At 45.9% G+C, this 17,747-nt stretch overlaps 1 protein-coding gene across 2 annotated transcripts in view; it reads right to left on the bottom strand.

The window, feature by feature from the left end:
- The window catches only part of klhl29 (kelch-like family member 29), a 414,899-nt gene that overhangs the window by 273,204 nt on the left and 123,948 nt on the right, over positions 1 to 17,747 (bottom strand). For both annotated transcript variants that reach the window (XM_086166945.1, XM_086166946.1), the window contains exon 4: positions 3,093 to 3,362. In XM_086166945.1, the coding sequence (XP_086023071.1) occupies positions 3,093 to 3,356 (264 nt within the window). In that variant the 5' untranslated portion in view covers positions 3,357 to 3,362. The remainder of the gene's footprint in view (positions 1 to 3,092; positions 3,363 to 17,747) is intronic.

Genomic DNA, 17,747 nt, shown 5'->3' on the forward strand with positions numbered 1-17,747 from the left:
GCATGCTCTTCACGAACACTACATTGCTGTATCTCTGTAAATGTTGAAATACTTTTGCTCTATGAAGTTCATTTCCAAACAACTTTATGTGTGTTACTAGTTTCTTGTCCTGAGTGATCATAAAAAGATTGCAAACTGCCAGGAAGTGAGGCACGCAGTTCTCCTGCCTCATGGTAGGCCATGCTAGTGATTCCAGGGATTCTTCCTCAGCTGCAGAATACAGCGACAGCAAGCTCGAGTTAGCAAGTCAAGCGCGGCAATCCGTTTATTTTTATTCTTCTCTTCCCTGTAAATCTGATTGTGATGAAGTCAGTGCCTCACCAGGAACGAACCTCACCGCTCATCACTGCACCTCGGGACTGGTAGATTGTATCCACTGCGCTTTGTACTCTAGTACACGATAGTTTAATGTTTGGTTTGCTTGTTTATTGTGCACTTTACTGTTCATGTGCACTCTCTTATAATTTATTATTACTATATTGTTTATCTCACGTCCCTGTGGGAAAGTGGAAAACGTCTTTTCTTGTCCTCTGTACGTCCAGTGCTTCCGCTGACTTTGAAATCACTCATTCACACATCACCAATCCAACACAGATACAACATTCACCCTCTCATTTGCACATCATGTAGAAGAACAAACAGCTCTTCACTCTCGTAACCATCATATAGTTATAATTCACACGTCTTCATCAATCATTCTTGTGCTCAGCGATGATAAAACGGCTGCAAAGAGCCACCAAGTGAGGCACGCAGTTGTCCTGCCTCACTTGGTGGCGTGCCTCACCAGCCATGAATCTCACCGCCGTTCAGACAAAGACGGCGGCGGCGCTGCCATGCAAGGCACCAAGACGGCATCAAGAAGACCAGCGGGTACAACTTGGGAGTTCCGTGTCTCGTCCGAAAGACACTTTGAGGAGCCGGGAATGGAACCGCCAACCGTGCGATTGCACTGCCAACCCAACCACAAGCTAGAAGTGAAGCTCCGACAGGCGGCGCAACTAGCGGGAGCTAGCAGTGCCTCATTTAAGCCAAGTTTTGTGCGGTAGGACATCAAGAAAACGCCGTCGGCGTGACTCAACGTACAAACAGACACCTACACCTTGCCACAAATGACACATCCATTACTGAGTGAGTGAGAACCATCACGTATCTCTCAATGTTTGTCAACCCTCGAGTTCATTATGTCAGATTGTTAATGCTTATTATCGGATTGGCAATTACTCAGTCCAGCCGTTCCATCTTCTCGAGCCCAGACGCGACTCTTTGATTTTTTTTTTCCCGTCGGCACGGCAGCTCCACTGAGAGACCTCAATAAAGAGCCATTAGCCCTTCAATACCGGCGCCGCAAAAAACCCGGTCGAGTGACATTTGGACGGTTACGACCGCTCGCCGAAAAGCATCCACAAATTGGAAGTCGTCCACTCGGGTCCAAAAAGGTCGTGTTTTCCTCAGAACAAAAGGTACATTGTCCAATAGGGAGGGAGGAACCATTCTCAGTAAAATAATGACTTTTTGGAGCCGCGGGTCTAAAGGTCTAATCCGATGTGTTACATTAAAAACATCTATCTTATATGACCATTATTCATTCGTTGGTGATATGTAGAGATCAACCAGCAGCTGAGGGGGCGGAGCTAATCCCAACTGTCAACGGCTCAGATGGCGGTTCACCCTTGACCCGTCGTTCATTCACCTTCTCATTCACAATCGGGGGTCCGATGACCCTCCTGCATGGGTTTGGACTGTGGAAGGAACCCAACGTAGACACCTGGAGAACATGTAGCTTCCACAGAGAAAGGCCTCCCTGTCAGGGACCTTCTTGCAGGGAGGTCAAAGCGCTGACCTCCGCGCTTTTTCATTGACATTTTTGTTTGGCTGTTGTGAAGCAATTCTCTAAAAGCAGACCTCTGGAAGCGGCGGTGCAAATAAAGTTTCTTATTGCTTTTGTCTTTGAGAGGATATCCTTTCCTCGCTCCACGGCGCAAAAAACCAAAGTCATACATTTTCTGGACTTAAATACCCAAAGGTAAAGGGGGGGAAAAAAAAAGGCCCACTCTTGGGCAAGGTGAACGAATCTCATTCTCACAAGATTTATTCCGGCCGAGTCAAAAGAGCACGGCAGGATTCCGAAGTAGCTTTCATCACGCCGCCCTTAAGTTTAGGTCCTCCACCTTTACCTGAGGGTATTTAACTCTACAAGCTCATAATTATGAAACTAAGTCCGACTGGAAGAATCCTGTTCGTGCAAGTAGCGCTAGGACTGACCCGGGGAACGTGATGGGACAACCGAAAAAAATGAAGTTTCAAAGAGTGATCCCGTCTCTTCTATCTCCAAACGGAGAGAACTTCAAATAAAGCTCTGCTCGGATTCTGGAAAGGGAATAAGAGGAGTCGTGGCCGGTAGGAATATGGTGAAATAGAAGGATAAGATTGGTTTCACTGCGGGTGGCGTCCCAGAAACGTCTTTTTTTGGGATCAAAGTTGGTTCTTCTGTTCATTTGTAGCGACGTTCAACCGATCACCCCTACTGATAACCCTAACCCTTTAGAAAAGACACCGGATTTCTCCAGTTTGACATCCCGACTTCTGGTGAAGCTCCCGCATGGGGCGCCTCACTTCCTCCCTCTGGTTCTCGCCATTTTTCCTTTTCGCCTCCTCCGTGTTGAATTATCGCCGCTTCATTTCATGTCTTTACCGTCGCTAAAGGCAAGATATCTGACAGACGTAAACACATCAGACACGTCGTCCTGTCCGATGCTAACGGCAGCTAACGGCTACCAGCTGGTGCAAAAATCCCAAAATATGAACTCCTTCATCGGCGGCCAATCAGATCATCCCATCCAGAAGCATGTCGCCGCCTCTCCCGGTGATCGATGGATCAGCGCCGTTCGCGGAACGACAAAAACCAACACAGCCTTACGGAATTCGTCAGTTTGCGCCCGGAGGTCATTTACATCATGAAAGAGGAAAATCAGCAGCGGCGGCGAAAAAATAAAGATGGAAGGAAAATGTTGTGGCAAGAATTGGATATTGAACAGGGGTGAGCGGCGGCGCTGGAGCGCTGCTCGACGGACGCGATTGGCCGGGGGTCTTACCTTGGCCGACGCCGGGGTGACCGTGATGCCCCGCTTGACCGCGATGTCGCCGCTCGACGTTGTCACGGCAACCGTGACCGGAGTCGGGAGGAGAGAGGGGATGACCGGGAGCGGGAGGAGCCCCGGGCGGTTGTTGCCATTGACGACGGCGGAGGCGCAGCTATGATTGGCGCCGCCGTTGTGGAGGCCGGAGGGACGGACGTCTCGCCGCTCCCAGGGGCCCCGGTAGTCCCTCTCGAAGCGGTGGTGATGGTGGCGTGACATCACTTCCTGTCAACAACACATGAGGACGGGTCACATATTTCTTAAAAGCAGACGGATCAAAGGGGGAAATGAAGAAAATAATAGCGGCATCTGCTCCCGCCGCACCTGAGCGACGCTGACGCGCCATTTGTCGCTTCTAATTTCTTTTCAGCCGGTCGCGCGCAAAAAAAAAAAACAGGAAACGCGCGGCCGTGTCGTGACCTTGCGGTCAAAACCCGTTCATCTGAATAGATAAATCCCCCCCGCCCACCCTCAGCTCCACGCCCGCCGCAATTACGCCTCATCTCATACGTCTAATGGCCGCTTAATTCAATCAGGTCGCCCTTGAAGAGCGCACCCCTCCCCCCTCGCCTCGCTCTTCAAGCACGGGAGGCTGTGATTGGCTAAGTAGGATTTACATGGGGACGGGCGGCGCGTCGAAGGCGCTACGGGATCCCCCGCGGCTCAAATCTGTGTCGCGGTTCTTCGCCGAAGGCCTTTGACGACGAGTAAGTAAATAAACAACGACCTCAAACCCAGGTTTCGGCGAGCCGCCGTGCTAAATCCCACCTTCTGATCTGCCAGGAGAGCGGCGGCGGCGGCGGCGGCGAGTCTTTATCCAGCACGCCGAAAAATCCCGACTTTTCTCCCTCCGGAAACTAAATCGTCCCCTTGTGGGGAAACGATTCCCCCCCGACTCTTTTCTTCCCCTCCATCACCCTCAACCGTATCCGTCTTTCATTCCCGTCCGGCTTTTCTCGATCCTTACGAACGGCCTCCACATCTTTAATAACCTGGAGTTTCTGCCGGCAGTGTTATCTCTGGAAATATGAGCGGTGGAGGCGAGGAAAGGCGGAGGAATAACTGGGATTTGTTTTGTTTTGTTTTCGCAGACGAGTAATATCCCTCCTTATCGGCCCGGTTGAGGAATAACGGGGGCGGTCGGAAAAGTCGGAATTCCTCCTGATGAAAAAAAAAAAAAAAGGTGCGATGCGGGATTTCCGCTTACGACGTTATTGGCGTTGGTTTCCGCGAAGCCGACTCCTCCCTCGCTAACCCGTCATGTGAGGAGACAAAGCTCGTGTTTTGAAAATATTGAGATACGTGTCGATAGATAGAATAATCAGAAATGGCAGCGTGGTCGGATCCAGATTTAAGTTGAACCCCATCTGGGAGAACTAATAGGAATGAATGCAGGGACTGTCTCAGTAAATTAGAATATTGTGGTAAAGTTCCTTATCTTCTGAAATGCAATTACAAAAACAAAAATGTCATACATTCTGGATTCATTACAAATCAACTGAAATATTGCAAGTCTTTTATTATTTTAACATTGCTGATTATGGCTTACATCTTAAGAAAACTCAAAAATCCTATCTCAAAATATTAGAATATCATGAAAAAGTCATTTTTGTTTTTGTAATTGCATTACAGAAGATAAAGACCTTCATCACAATATTCTAATTTTCTGAGACAGTGTACGCTTGACTGTTGGTCTCTTACTAAAATGAAGAATGATAATTTCTTTAAAAATCAGAATCAGAAAATATATTTTCATATATTTTTTTTTAATATTTTATAACTTAATGAAATAGAAATTAAACATTTTCTTTTTTTTTTGCTAGCGCACTGCATGCTGGGTTGATGACGTATGGAGATTACTCATGTTAACTGTCCGCTAGCGTTAGCTTAGCCTACGGTATATACATTAATAAAGCATATTGGGCTGCTTTTGGTTGCAGTTTCCAGTCCTAGGGAAACAAAGGGGCTGATGCTAGGCTAACACAGCTTTATTTTCTAACACAGCTATATTTTCATTTATTGTTATTATTTTAAAATATTTTATAATTGAATGAAATAAAAATGAATTATTTTCTTTTTGTTTTTGCTAGCGCACTGCATGCAAGGTTGATGACGTATGGAGGTTGTTCGTGTTATCCGCCCGCTAGCGATAGCTTAGGCTACGGTATATACACTGATAAAAGAATATTGTGCTGCTTTTGGTTGCAGTTTCCGGTCCTAGGGAAACAAAGGGGCTGATGCTAAGCTAACACAGCTCTCAAAGGGACAAGAGGAGAAGAAAGGAGTGGGAAATTGCTTGTGGATGTTTACAACTTCCTGAGGATGTTCAAGTTCCTGCCGCTTCTCGTCAGATGCATTTAGCCGAGCCAAACTGCTGAAAAAGCTCACAGCTGAGGCTAGTTTTAAACGTATGCTAAAGCCAAACGCTGCGCCTACAGTTTTCATTCATAAGCAGACAAAGGGTCCTCGGGAAATGAGCGAAGCCCGCCGCAATAAACGCCACAGGCAGGAGAAGCTGGATGTTCTCCTGCGAGGACGTCAACAACCGGCTACTGCGAAAATAGCATCTGATGAGGCGAACAAACGGGTAGTTGCCTGGTGCGGCCGCGTGACGACGTAAACAACAATGGCGGCCTACGAGCGAAAAGACTATCAATTTTATACAAAACAAGATATGCTCAGAAACTTTATCATTTTTATCCAGCTGATGCAACTATTGATCAAATGGTACGATAACGTCCTTTTGAAAGTTGATGCAGATGGAAGGCTGTTTCATGAAAGATGGGAAGACGAATACGTTTGCGCTTCAAGGAGAAAAACCGGTATGTCTTCTGTGTTTTGAGGCGGAGTTGGTTGTCAGAGAGTAGCAGAGCTAACTATGCCAAATTTTAGCCTTCCAGAAAAACAACCAATTGTCTAAGAATTAAAAGCCAAACAGCAACGGCAGCAGAATGTGTTTGCAAAAGCAGCATCCAAAACACTGCAGCAGTGAAAGCTAGCTTTGGAACAGAGCAGCTAGCAAAAATGTTTACATTTATCCAAATCCATATGTAGCATTTTGGAGTTTGAATGAGGAATCATTTCAGTTATTTAACATTATGGAGTAGTTTCATTTATGTTACATTAAATTTGCTTACATTTCTACTGTTAGCGTCACTTGTGGCGCTTTGAGGGCGACCATGATGCCGATAGGCTCTCGGTGAAAATGAGATGAGAACAACTTTATTTATCCCGAAGGAAATTGTTGTGCCGGAGTTTCAAGTAAAAAACATAACAGTAATAGGTAACAGTAGAAAGGAGGAAGAATAAGAATACAATGAAATATGAATTGTCTTAACTGTAACTACAAAGATTGAAGATTCCCTGCGGCTGAGGGAAAAATGAGTTTGACAACCCGATGTAACTAATTCTACTTTCTCATGTCATCGTCGTACGTCTGCTGATGATTTGCCACCGGGTCCATCGGATGTCGCCTTTTTTTTCCCACCTTCTGACGGGCGTCTCTGGAACAATCAGACCGAAGGCGGTAAAGCGCCAGCGGGGCGCGTTTAGAAAGCGCCAACGACGTTGTTGGAATCGTGAACAGGAGCGGCCGCCGCAAGCGAGACGGGGCTTTCTCTTGTCGCCGCTCGCGTGAAATGCACTTTAGATTGAAATGCTCAGCAGCGAGGAGGGGACGACTCGGAGGGACCGAAATGAATACATTTTGGGATTACGGCCTATGAAACGGTGATGCCGCTTCCTGCGCCTTGCAGGGAGGAGGTCCCTTGTTGGATCCCAACACATGGCCTCTCTGTTTGGAGTCTCCAAGTCGGGGTTTCCTTCAGGTTTCCTCACATAGAAGGTCACTGGAGGTCCTAAATTCACGGCGTGAATGAGAGGGTGAATAGTTGTATGTCTGCAAATGACATGAGAGAGTGAATGGTTGAATGTCTCTACATCGCGTAACTAAATGTCGGACGAACGAGTGAGCGGTTTGTTTCTATGACATGTGAATGAGTCTGTATGCAGCCCTGTGATTGGCTGACAACCCAGCATCTCGACCAATGAGAGGCTCCGGCTTCCCCCTGCACCAACCCTGACAGCAGGATAAGCTGTATTGCTTGTGAATGAATGAATCCCTGCGATATGAAGTAGCAAACATCTTCTTTGCTTGTAGATGGACAGAAACAAAAGAATTGACCTCCGGTTCAGGAATATCACGCTTGTTCCTCAGCAGAGACCTGCGGTAAATCCCGATGAGAAGATCTGCCGCGGTGTTTTCTGCAGACGTACAGCTGATCACCCCGCCGCTCGGCCGCACTAATTAATTTCTCCGGAATATAGAGCCGCCCTGCATGGACGTTTCCCTTCACCCTGTTATTGATTGATGCCTTTTAAAGCGCGTGGAGCGGCGCAGGACTTCCAGCCTTGATTTACTCCTCGTACTTTACTCGTATCGACGAATCTTTGTTTTTTGTTTTTTTTTTTTTTTCATTTACCGATTCAAATTTGAGAGGCCGTCGTAATTAAAAGGCTTTCCGGGTTGATCTCTGTTTGCACAATACAGTATCTTGATGCGTTTTGGCCGCGGAGCTATTTTCTCTCCGGTACGACTGAAATAATTACTAGAGTGTGGTCGGGGGTTTGAGGAGCGGGGGTTTGTTTTCCGGAAGAATTCCCCCGGGAACGTCTCCAGCACGTCGCCAAGGAACAGACACTCCTCGGCTAATGAGCCGGATCGAGCCGTCCGAAAACGAACGAACGAACGAACGAATGAATGAAGGAACACCTGCAACCCCCGTCTGTCGTCGACGAGACCGATATCGATTTTAAAACTGGGTTTTTCCAAACAACGAATGACGGTCTGAAGGTCACCGGTTCAATTCTGACAACAACCATGTGGACGAAGTTCACAGGAGGCCCTAAAATGCCCAGATGACTGAATGACAGGGTGAATGTTCCGATGCTTCGCGTCTCAGTCAGGACTTGAATTTTTTTTCACTTGAAGATGTTTCAAACTTCATCCAAGAGGCTTCTTCGATTCATCAAAAGAAAGTCCAGTTGCCACGGCGAGAAGATTTCAACAGGAGTCGTACCGTATTTTGCGGACCGTAAGGCGCAACAACAATGAACGGGTCTGTTTTCATATATTCAGAGTTAGATTCAAGATTCAAAGCGTTTATGGTTTCTCCATAAAAAAAATAAAACAAAAATTAAAAAAAAAAAAAAAAAATCACCCACTTATATTGTGCAATATTTCGTAACAGCTACAATATTTTTTCATACTCTTGAGCACTCCTTATCTTTCACTTGGTACTTAAGACACTTTATAGTTTATTTGCATTTCTTATTCTCCCTTTTTCTCTTATTTTTTTCTGTTTATACAACTTTTTCTATTATCATTTATTATTGTTATATTTTTCTTGTAACTCTGGCACAAAAATTTCCTTAATAAATAAAATTGTTCTTATTATTATTTTCCCTGTACGGTGAAATTTCTACTTACAGTATCGGGATCTGTACTGATAGGAGGAGTGTAAACATTATTATAGCTATGAATATAAACACCGCGGTAGGACAGCGGCAGTGCAATAAGACATTTGAGTCCAGCCTGTTGTGCAACTCACAAAGTGCACGTGCAAGGACGAGTCCAGTTTAAATGGGCAGTTGACCTCACATGTGCGAGAAGAATTAGCATCAGCTGTTTATAAAAAATACGGTATTTAAAGCGAAACAAAACAGCGGGTTTAGTCGAACTTTATTCATCTCGCTTTGTTACCTCGAAAACTCTGTCTGGTCTTCACACGGCGCAGTTCATCTGCTCGCTTCCTCCACTTCTGTCCCATTCATTCATTCATGTTGAATTCTTTCACGGCTGCGTCACGAACAGCCTTGGGTTTCAATTCCGCTTAAAAGGTGCCATTTTTGGGGGTCCTCATACGCACAAATGTACAGTAATATTATGTGTGGCGGAGGTAAGCGTACTACATACTGTTCTCTGATTGGTTTATGGTTGCCAGCGATAGCGGACACCTGAAGCCAGAGTGAGGTTGTAATTCAGCACTGCATGACTAGTTATCTAACGTTGCTTAGTACAACGTCCCCGGCCCGAAAAATCAATCAAGTGGAGCGGCTTGGTCGCAAAAAAACATTTTGATAGATATTAGTTCGCAGTGTACCACATAAGGTTGGTTCTGGGTCAGTGAGTACAACAAGAATTCATACATAAGGCGCACTGGATTATAAGGCGCACAGCCGTTTTTTGAGAACGGTTGATTTCTCTATGCGAATGAAGAGTTGTATGTCTCTAAGTAACATTTAAATGAGAGGGTGGATGGTTTTCTGCCTCTACATTGTGAGAGGGTGAATAAGAGCACTACAGTTGCAGTATTTGCTTTGAGAATGCTATTACAGAAGCACAAAGAAGGTCAGAGGGAGCTGCTTTGCAATGACATTGTGATCTGTGGGGAGAGCAGGAACATCGAGAGAGGTGGAGGTATGTGCTGGGAAGGAGACGAATGAAGGTCAGTCGCAGCAAGACATAATATATGTATGAATGAGAGGAACCCCGGTGGAACGGTGAGGCTACGGGGAGTGGAGATCAAGAAGTTGGAGGAGTTCGGGTCAACGGTCCAGAGCAGCGGAGAGTGTGGAAAAGAGGTTAAGGCACGTGTTCAAGCAGGTTGGAAGTGGTGGAGAAAAGTGTCAGGGGTACGAAGAGATAGAAGACTATCAGCCAGAATAAAAGGAAAGGTGGACAAGACAGTGGTGAGACCAGCGATGCTGTATGGACTGGAAACTGTGACAATGACCAAAAGACAGGAGGAGGTGCTGGAGGATGCGGAAGATGTCGAGGTTCTCTTTGGGAGTGACCAGGACGGATAGGATCAAGAATGAGTCCCTCAGAGGGACAGCACATGTTAGATGTTTTGGAGAGAAGGTAAGAGAAGCCAGGCTAAGATGGTTGGGTCATTAACAGAAGAGGAGGATCCAGAGAATAGGGTTGGATAGAGAAGGTTGATATGCTATGGCGACCCTTGGAGGGAAAAGCCCTCAGGGGTGCAGGACATGTATGACCGAGGCAGAGTGATGACTGGGATGGTTTGGACCTAAACAGAGGAATGTTCATGTCCAAACCATTATGAAGATCTCAGGAGACGGTTGCTGAAGATGGAGCTGCCAGGGAGGAGGTCTGGAGGAAAACAGAGAAGATTGATGGACGTAGCAAGAGAGGATATGAAGAGAGTTGAAGGATCTTGAGAATAGGCTTAGATGGAGAAGGTTGATATGCTGAGGCGACCCCTGAAGGGAAAAGCCCAAAGGATAAGAGGAATTTGTCACAGGGGTGCAGGACATGTATGACCGAGGCAAAGTGATGACTGGGATGGTTTGGAGATGAACAGAGGAAAAGAAGAACATGATTGTACGCTTCCATATGACAAGTGAATGACAAAGTGATTGGTTTCTCAATATAAATGAATGGTTGGACGTCTCTATTTATATTTAATTATATATCTTTACTCCATCCAACACATTCAGAGTACAGATAATGAACGAATGGATGGATGGATCAACTTAACCTCAGAAGATTGTGGGATTTCTATCTCCGTCCCCGAACTGATAAATACCTCGAGCCAGGCGTCGTTTAGAATGTAAGGCCACTCAAACCGAGGTAAAAAGAATAAATAGATTTAAAGTTTGTTAAATGTGAAATATAATTAGCGCACGCTCTCCTCAGCAGTGAAACATTTCTTTTTTTTTTTGTTTTTTTTTTGTTGTTGTTTTTAATCATTATTCTCATTTCCCTGCCTCCCGGCAGGCACTTAGTTTAGAGACAGAAAAAAAGAAATTCCAATTAATAAATTCATTGGCAAAGGCGTCACATTACGCCGCCTTGAGTTCCGTCGCTCACTCGAGTGGAATCTAGGCGCCCTGTTTTTTTTGTTTTTTTTTTCAAATGCGCACAATCGTCTTTGCATATCCCCGTCAGTCGCGTCGGCCGTTCATTTCAAAAAGTCAAACTGTCCTGGTGACGGGTCCTTCGTAGCCCAGAAATGTGTGTGTGTGTCAAAAAGGGGCTCGTCAATTGTACCTGACAGCGCTTGTTCATGAGGGCAACTAGAAGAAGGTGATAAAAAAGGAAAAACAACCCGCGGGAACCGACATCCGACCCACCTGTGGACTCTGCCAGACCCGATAAAGACTCCGATTTCTAACGTGTCCGATGCTCCCGTCGCTCGGCGCCGCTTCGGGGAAGCGTTGCCGATAAGGATTTACCCGTTTTCTTTAACGTCCGACGAACTCGAAGTTTTTTAGCGGAGGGGATGCTAACCTTTGCAGCGAGGCTTTTTTTTTTTGTTTTTTCAAAAAAGTCTTTTCAACGGGCGTTTTAGTCGTATCCTCCAGCAATTAACCGAGACTCCCGCTATCCTGACGGCGTTCTAATAACCACGCCGCCGCAGGTGTCGGGCGTTTGCCCTCCCCGCACGGGCAAATCCGACCGCGGGTCCTTTAGCGTGGAGATATAAATCCAAACAAATGCTTATAAAGGGAAAAAAAAAAAGACTATCGGCCGGTTTCCGAGGCTTTGACAGCGAGCCTAATGAGCCAATCGACTTGCTGAGCGGCGTCCGCGGTGCGTTCAATGTCACGCCGTGACCTGAAAGGTTAACGGCGGCGGAATATGTTCACTCGTGCAAAAAAGACGGACCGAACCAAAATGGACGGGTATGTGACTTCCTGTGTTGGCGTACATTCGCTCATGACACCGCTGTGACCTTGCTCCCATCGCCATGGAGACGTTCTCCGTGGTTACCGGGTGTTCCTCGCGTCATCGGTCCACAGCGGAACGATTGGATGGAATTAAAAAAGGGGGAAAAAAAAAAATATATATATATATATATATATCGGCAGGTGGGGAACGTGAGGGCGCGCCTTTTTTTTATTTTTATTTTTAAAAAACGACATCTGTCAATACGACGGCGTGCGACGGAGCTGCGTTAACAAAGACGCGCGGGAAAAAAGTGACGACAGAGGGAGGGGAACAGATGGATAGAACGTGGCGGCGGTGGCGAAACACACAGCAGATGTGTGTGTGTGTGAGTGTGTGTGTGTGTGTGTGTGTGTGTGTGCGGTAACGTGGAGGATACGGGTGTCAAAGATGGAGCGCCATATTTGCTTGGCCCGGCGCACGCCGCCGACGCTCCCCAAGAGAGAGAGGCCTCCATTTCCAATCTGTAGCACTATTTGCCTCCATTGACCGAGCAATACCGCGGCTTATACCACACACACACACACTCACACACACACACACACACCTGCTACGCTCGCAAGTCTGCGGCGATGATCAATTCGTCCATCAGCAGGTGCGGATGGCACAAATGAGGGTTCTGGAAAGCAGCTGCGCTGTAACTTTTACGGGGGAACAAGATATTGCTGTAACTGAGCCACCCCTGTGCGACACACACACACACATATATATGTGCGTGCACGCGGCGATATTGCCGTGCATGTGTAAATGCGCTGACAGTTCCTCCAGGACAACAGAAGTATTCATCCTGACATTTGAATAATGGCGGAGGCTGCGGGTGCAGGAGCAGCCCAGAGCAACGCCAGCCTCAGACTTGCTTTTTTTTTTTTATTTTTATTTTTATTTTAATTCTCCCCGGCGGCGAGAACGCCGAGACGGCGACGAGGACGGCGGCACGTGCGGGTGGGGATGCCCACGCACGCACGCACGCAGGTAAAGGTCTTCATAATTACCCGCCACGCTGTCATTATTCAGACTTCAAGTTTCTCCATTTCTAAGAAAATTATCTTGTTTTTTTTTTTTTTTATTATTATAGAGACGTTTGCTTTTCCTTGAAAACACAGGAAAGGACAGGTCAGTGATGCTTTATGGACAGGAAGGCGGTGTATGTGTGTGTGTGTGTGTGTCACTATACTAAAGAATGACTGCAAGCTTCTAAAACCACTGAATGGTTAAACTTTCAATTCAACATTTGGACAAACAAGTGAATGGTTTCTGTATGATGGGGGTTCGAAAGGGTGAGCGTTCCTGCGTGACCAATCGACGAGAGTGAATTGTAGGACGCCTCTATGTGATATATGATATTTGGATGAACGAGCGAACGGTTAAACTCTATTTGACAAGTAGATGAGCGAGTAATTGGTTTCTGTATGACGGCTGAGTGAGAGGGTTGTATGTCTCTGGGTCAGAGGTCGGCGACCTTTAACACCCAAAGAGCCATTTGGACCCGCTTTCCTCGGAAAAGAAAACACTGGGAGCCGCGATTACTTTTTTGACGTCTAAAATAAAGGTACCGCTGTATATATTGCTTTTTATTACCTTTACACTTTGTATAAACGAGTGTGTAGTGTGTTGCTTCTGAAATTCGCAACAGAGAAAATTAAATTGTATTTATTTAATGAACTCATTTTGAGCTTTGAGCTTTCAGAGCGTGTAGTTGAGCCTCGACCTGAATTTTAAAAATGAATCGGGAAAAAAATCACTGTGTCAGGAAACAATAAAAAATAAATATTTGCAAAATATCTTCATAAATATTTATTTTATATGGTTTATGGGACTTCTGTTGAATTGAAGTCTGAATTTCTGCGCACAGCATCTGCAAATCGGGACTTTGCCGGCTGTTCCGCGAGTGTGACGTTATTTTGAGCGGCGAAAAATAATAAATATAATTTTATTTAATATTTCATGATCGGAATAATCCTCCAACTTAGAACTAAAACTTAAAAAAGGGAATTAACACAATTGAAACACACTTTAATTAAATATTTATAATTTATTTTCCCAAGCCACTCGGAGCCGCAGTGTAAAGATGAAAGAGCCGCACGGGTTGCCGACCCCTGACCTCGACCAATGAATGACTGGATGCTTCAAAAACATGAACGTTTGAATGTTTTAACTCTATATGACATGTGGATGAGCGACTGAATGTTTGTACATCTTTATATGACAGCTGAATGACCGAGTGAACGGTTAAATGCCTCTATTTTACGGCATTTAGCGATTTAGCTATTTTGATTTAGCTATTTGGGCCCTGTGATTGACAGGCGACCGGTCCAGGATAAGCTCCGCCTCCTTCCCAGTGACGGCTGGGATTGGCTCCTGGTCTCCGTGACGCTGATAGCGGTAGAGACAATGAATGTATGTGCCAAAAGGAGGCGGCCATCTTTGGGCCCGTGATTGGTCCAGATTGATGCTCGGCGTTCGCGGGTTCAATGAATCCCCGGCACTTTGAGGGGAATTAGCACTTCGCTATAATTTGCACAACTCATTAGCGGTCCGGGCGGAATCTGAAGACGACGTTTAGCAATAGGAGCGCCGTAAAAACATCAGATCCTCCCGCCGTTCGCGGGGAGGGAGCTTCTGATTAATGAAAGCGGGGAGCATCACCTTAAAACGCTGCTATTACGGGTGTTTAACACACAGCTAAGCTCAAACCGCAGGGTGATCCCAGTCACCGCGGGCAAATCTCAGGCTAGATACCCGCTTTATCTCATCCGCCTATTAGGATTTAGCTTTCGGAGGGAAGACGATCACAAAGATGGCACTCCTGACATCGACATGCCGTCGGGCGACCTGAACCGGGTTTTTCCAGACACTTCCTGATGGACTCCGCTTTGACGCGCCGCACCAGCAAAGACCCAAGCAGAAACATGGGGTATTTGAGCAGCTGGTAGCCTCACCACGAGGCCCCCGATTCTGTCTCTGTGGGATCTCCATGATCTCCCCAGGTTCTCCCCACAGGAGGTTCACTGGAGACTCCAAACTCTCCAGACGTTTGAATGTGAGAGAGTGGTGTATGTCTTTATGTGATGTGTGAATGAGTGAGTGAGTGTTTTTTAGTCATTTTTGACTATATAAAAGGGAATGAGAATCAACCTTCTCCATCTGACCCTGTTCTCTGTATCCTCTCCTCTCACACCAACTAACTTCATATCTTCTCTCACTACGTCCATAAATCTTCTCTTCGGTCTTCCTCCAGACCTCCTGCCTGGCAGCTCCACCTTCAGCAACCTTCTACCCAGATCTTCACCGCGGTTTGGACATGAACAGAGGAGTGTTCGTGTCCAAACCACCTCAGTCATCACGCTGTCTCGGTCATACATGTCCTGCACCCACTGTTCCTTCTAAGCCGCGCATTTGCGCAATCGTGCACTGCTCCAGCATTCTCCGCGCACAACAAAGCTGAACTGTAAATAAATTAAACACATCTCGGTCATCACTTTGCCTCGGTCATACATGTCCTGCACCCCTGTGGCAAATCGCTCTTACCCGTTGGGCTTTTCCCTTCAAGGGTCGCCACAGCAAATCTCTGGATCCTCCTCTCTCACACCAACAAACTTCATATCCTCTCTCATAGCGTCCATCAATCTTCTCTTTGGTCTTCCTCTAGACCTCCAATTCCAGTATCCATCTACCAATACATTCACTATCCCTTCACTGAACATGACTTTCTCTCCAGAACATCTAACATGTGCTGTTCCTCTGATGGACTCATTCCTGACCCTATCCTGACCCTCCCAAAAAGACCCTTAACATCTTCATCTCTGTGTATCTCCATGACGTGAGAAAGGTTGCATGCCTGTATATGATGTCTAACTGAATGAGAGGGTGAAAGCTCGTCTGTCTCGACGTGACACGAAAATGAGAGAGCGATTGGTCGATTTTTGAGTGACGATTGTAAGGCTTTAAATGACGTATGAAAGAAAGACCGAACGGTGACCCTTTGACTGACGGACTCGTGTTCAACCTCGCTTCTTGAATGACAACGCCACCTTCACACCATTACAGATAACACCAATAAATGCTTTTAGTAGTTTTAGTTTTCCTTTTGCAGGATAAGAACAACACTGGCCACCGGCCACTCTTTCCCCGCCGGGCTAACAGCCGACCGCTCGGTGACGGAACAATGCAAAGGCTACATTAGCAACACCTGGCCGGCGCTTTGCTGTCGGCATCCCAGGTATGCGATTTATCCACTGCAACCTTGAGACACTGCTACCTCCACACACGTACGGGCCGCACGCCGCCGCTCAGCTAATTAAAACACTGGCTTTCAACAAAACGCCACATTATCGCAACGGCAAGACATGAAGCTGGAGGAAAAAAACCCCGGGGCTGCAGCGCACGCTTCCCTATGCATTCCTTTTTTTACTGGCTGCTGGAGCGGCAGATTTCCAGACGCCGATCGTGCGGCAGTTTTACGTGTGTGTGTGTGTGTGTGTGTGTGTGTGTGTGTGTGAGAGTGTACTCTCTGTGGCCCGTGGCAGCTGCCGTCTCTTCTTTTCCCCACTGCATCCTTTTGCAAATTTCTCTGTTCGCTCGACAAAAACCAACAACACCATCAAAACAAACAGCTCTGGCGGCTGGCGCCGAACACACAGACACACACACACACACACACACACACACAACTGCAAATATGCATACTAAAATGCAGTTGCGGCTAAGAGCGGGCGTCCCTCCAAAGGGAAGGTTGCTGGTTCTATTCCCGGCTAACACTATTCTACATGTCTTGTTAGCATCTAGCATGGTGTGAATGCTACAAGTGCTAAGTGATGGAAGCGCGCTATAAGTACAAACGACACACTCTTGACTCACGGGAAGGTCGGAGCTACAATAACGACTTTTCTCCTCAGCGTTCCCCGTCATCGGAGCAAACGTGACGCTGAAATGTGCGTAAATCTGAGCACGCTCTGTGAAATCTATCAACTCGCTTCAGCTTAGCCTCCGTGGCACCGTTTGCTATTTGGCTCTTTTTAAAGTGTTTATAAATGCCTTAAAAAGCAAAAAAAAAAAAAAAAAACCCAGATAATTACTCTATCTGAAGATGTTAGAAATATAAAAACATTGGATAAGTGCAAGCCAGAGTCCCCAATAAAAGCGGTTACGGCGTTCAGGAAAGACCAATAAAAGTGGAAGTTAGCGCCGCGGGCTAGTAACAATATCTTTACGCAGTTGGTGTCTTAAAGAGGAAAGGGAAAGTAAACTCGTTCCCGGTGAACTCCGACGTGCCTTTTTTCTCGCCCTGGGATGGAAACCCTACGGCTCGCCGAGCTGCTTTCCACATATTTCAATCATGTCAAGCAGAAAGAATTCCCATCGCCCTGCAGGTGAAGGAACGAGGAGGTAAACACACTGGCTCTTGTCTTTAAGTGACGGTGGCTTGGCGCCGCCAAAAACACACTCCAGGATATTATACAATTTTCAATCAGTCATTCTCTATAACATTCCCGGCCACTAAAAGTTGCAAATGCAGGACTGTCTCAGAAAATTAGAATATTGGGATAAAGTTCTTTATCTTCTGTGACGCAATTACAAAAACAAAAATGCCATACATTCTGGATTCATTACAAATCAACTGAAATATCGCAAGCGTTTTATTATTTTAATACTGCTTATTATGGCTTGCATCTGAAGAAAACTCAAAAATCCCATCTCAAAATATCAGAATTTCGTGAAAAAGTATTTTTTGTTTATTTTACTTTTTTTTTTTTTTACTTTTTCAAATTTTTTTTTTTTTTTACTTTTTTTTTTTCTTTACTTTTTCATGATATTCTTATATTTTGAGATGGGATTTTTGAGTTTTCTTCAGATGTAAG

Source organism: Fistularia commersonii, chromosome 20 (genome assembly GCF_037954325.1).
Source record: "Fistularia commersonii isolate RoL2024-O1a breed Wild chromosome 20, RoL_Fcom_v1.0, whole genome shotgun sequence".
In the NCBI taxonomy this organism is placed as follows: Eukaryota; Metazoa; Chordata; class Actinopteri; order Syngnathiformes; family Fistulariidae; genus Fistularia; species Fistularia commersonii.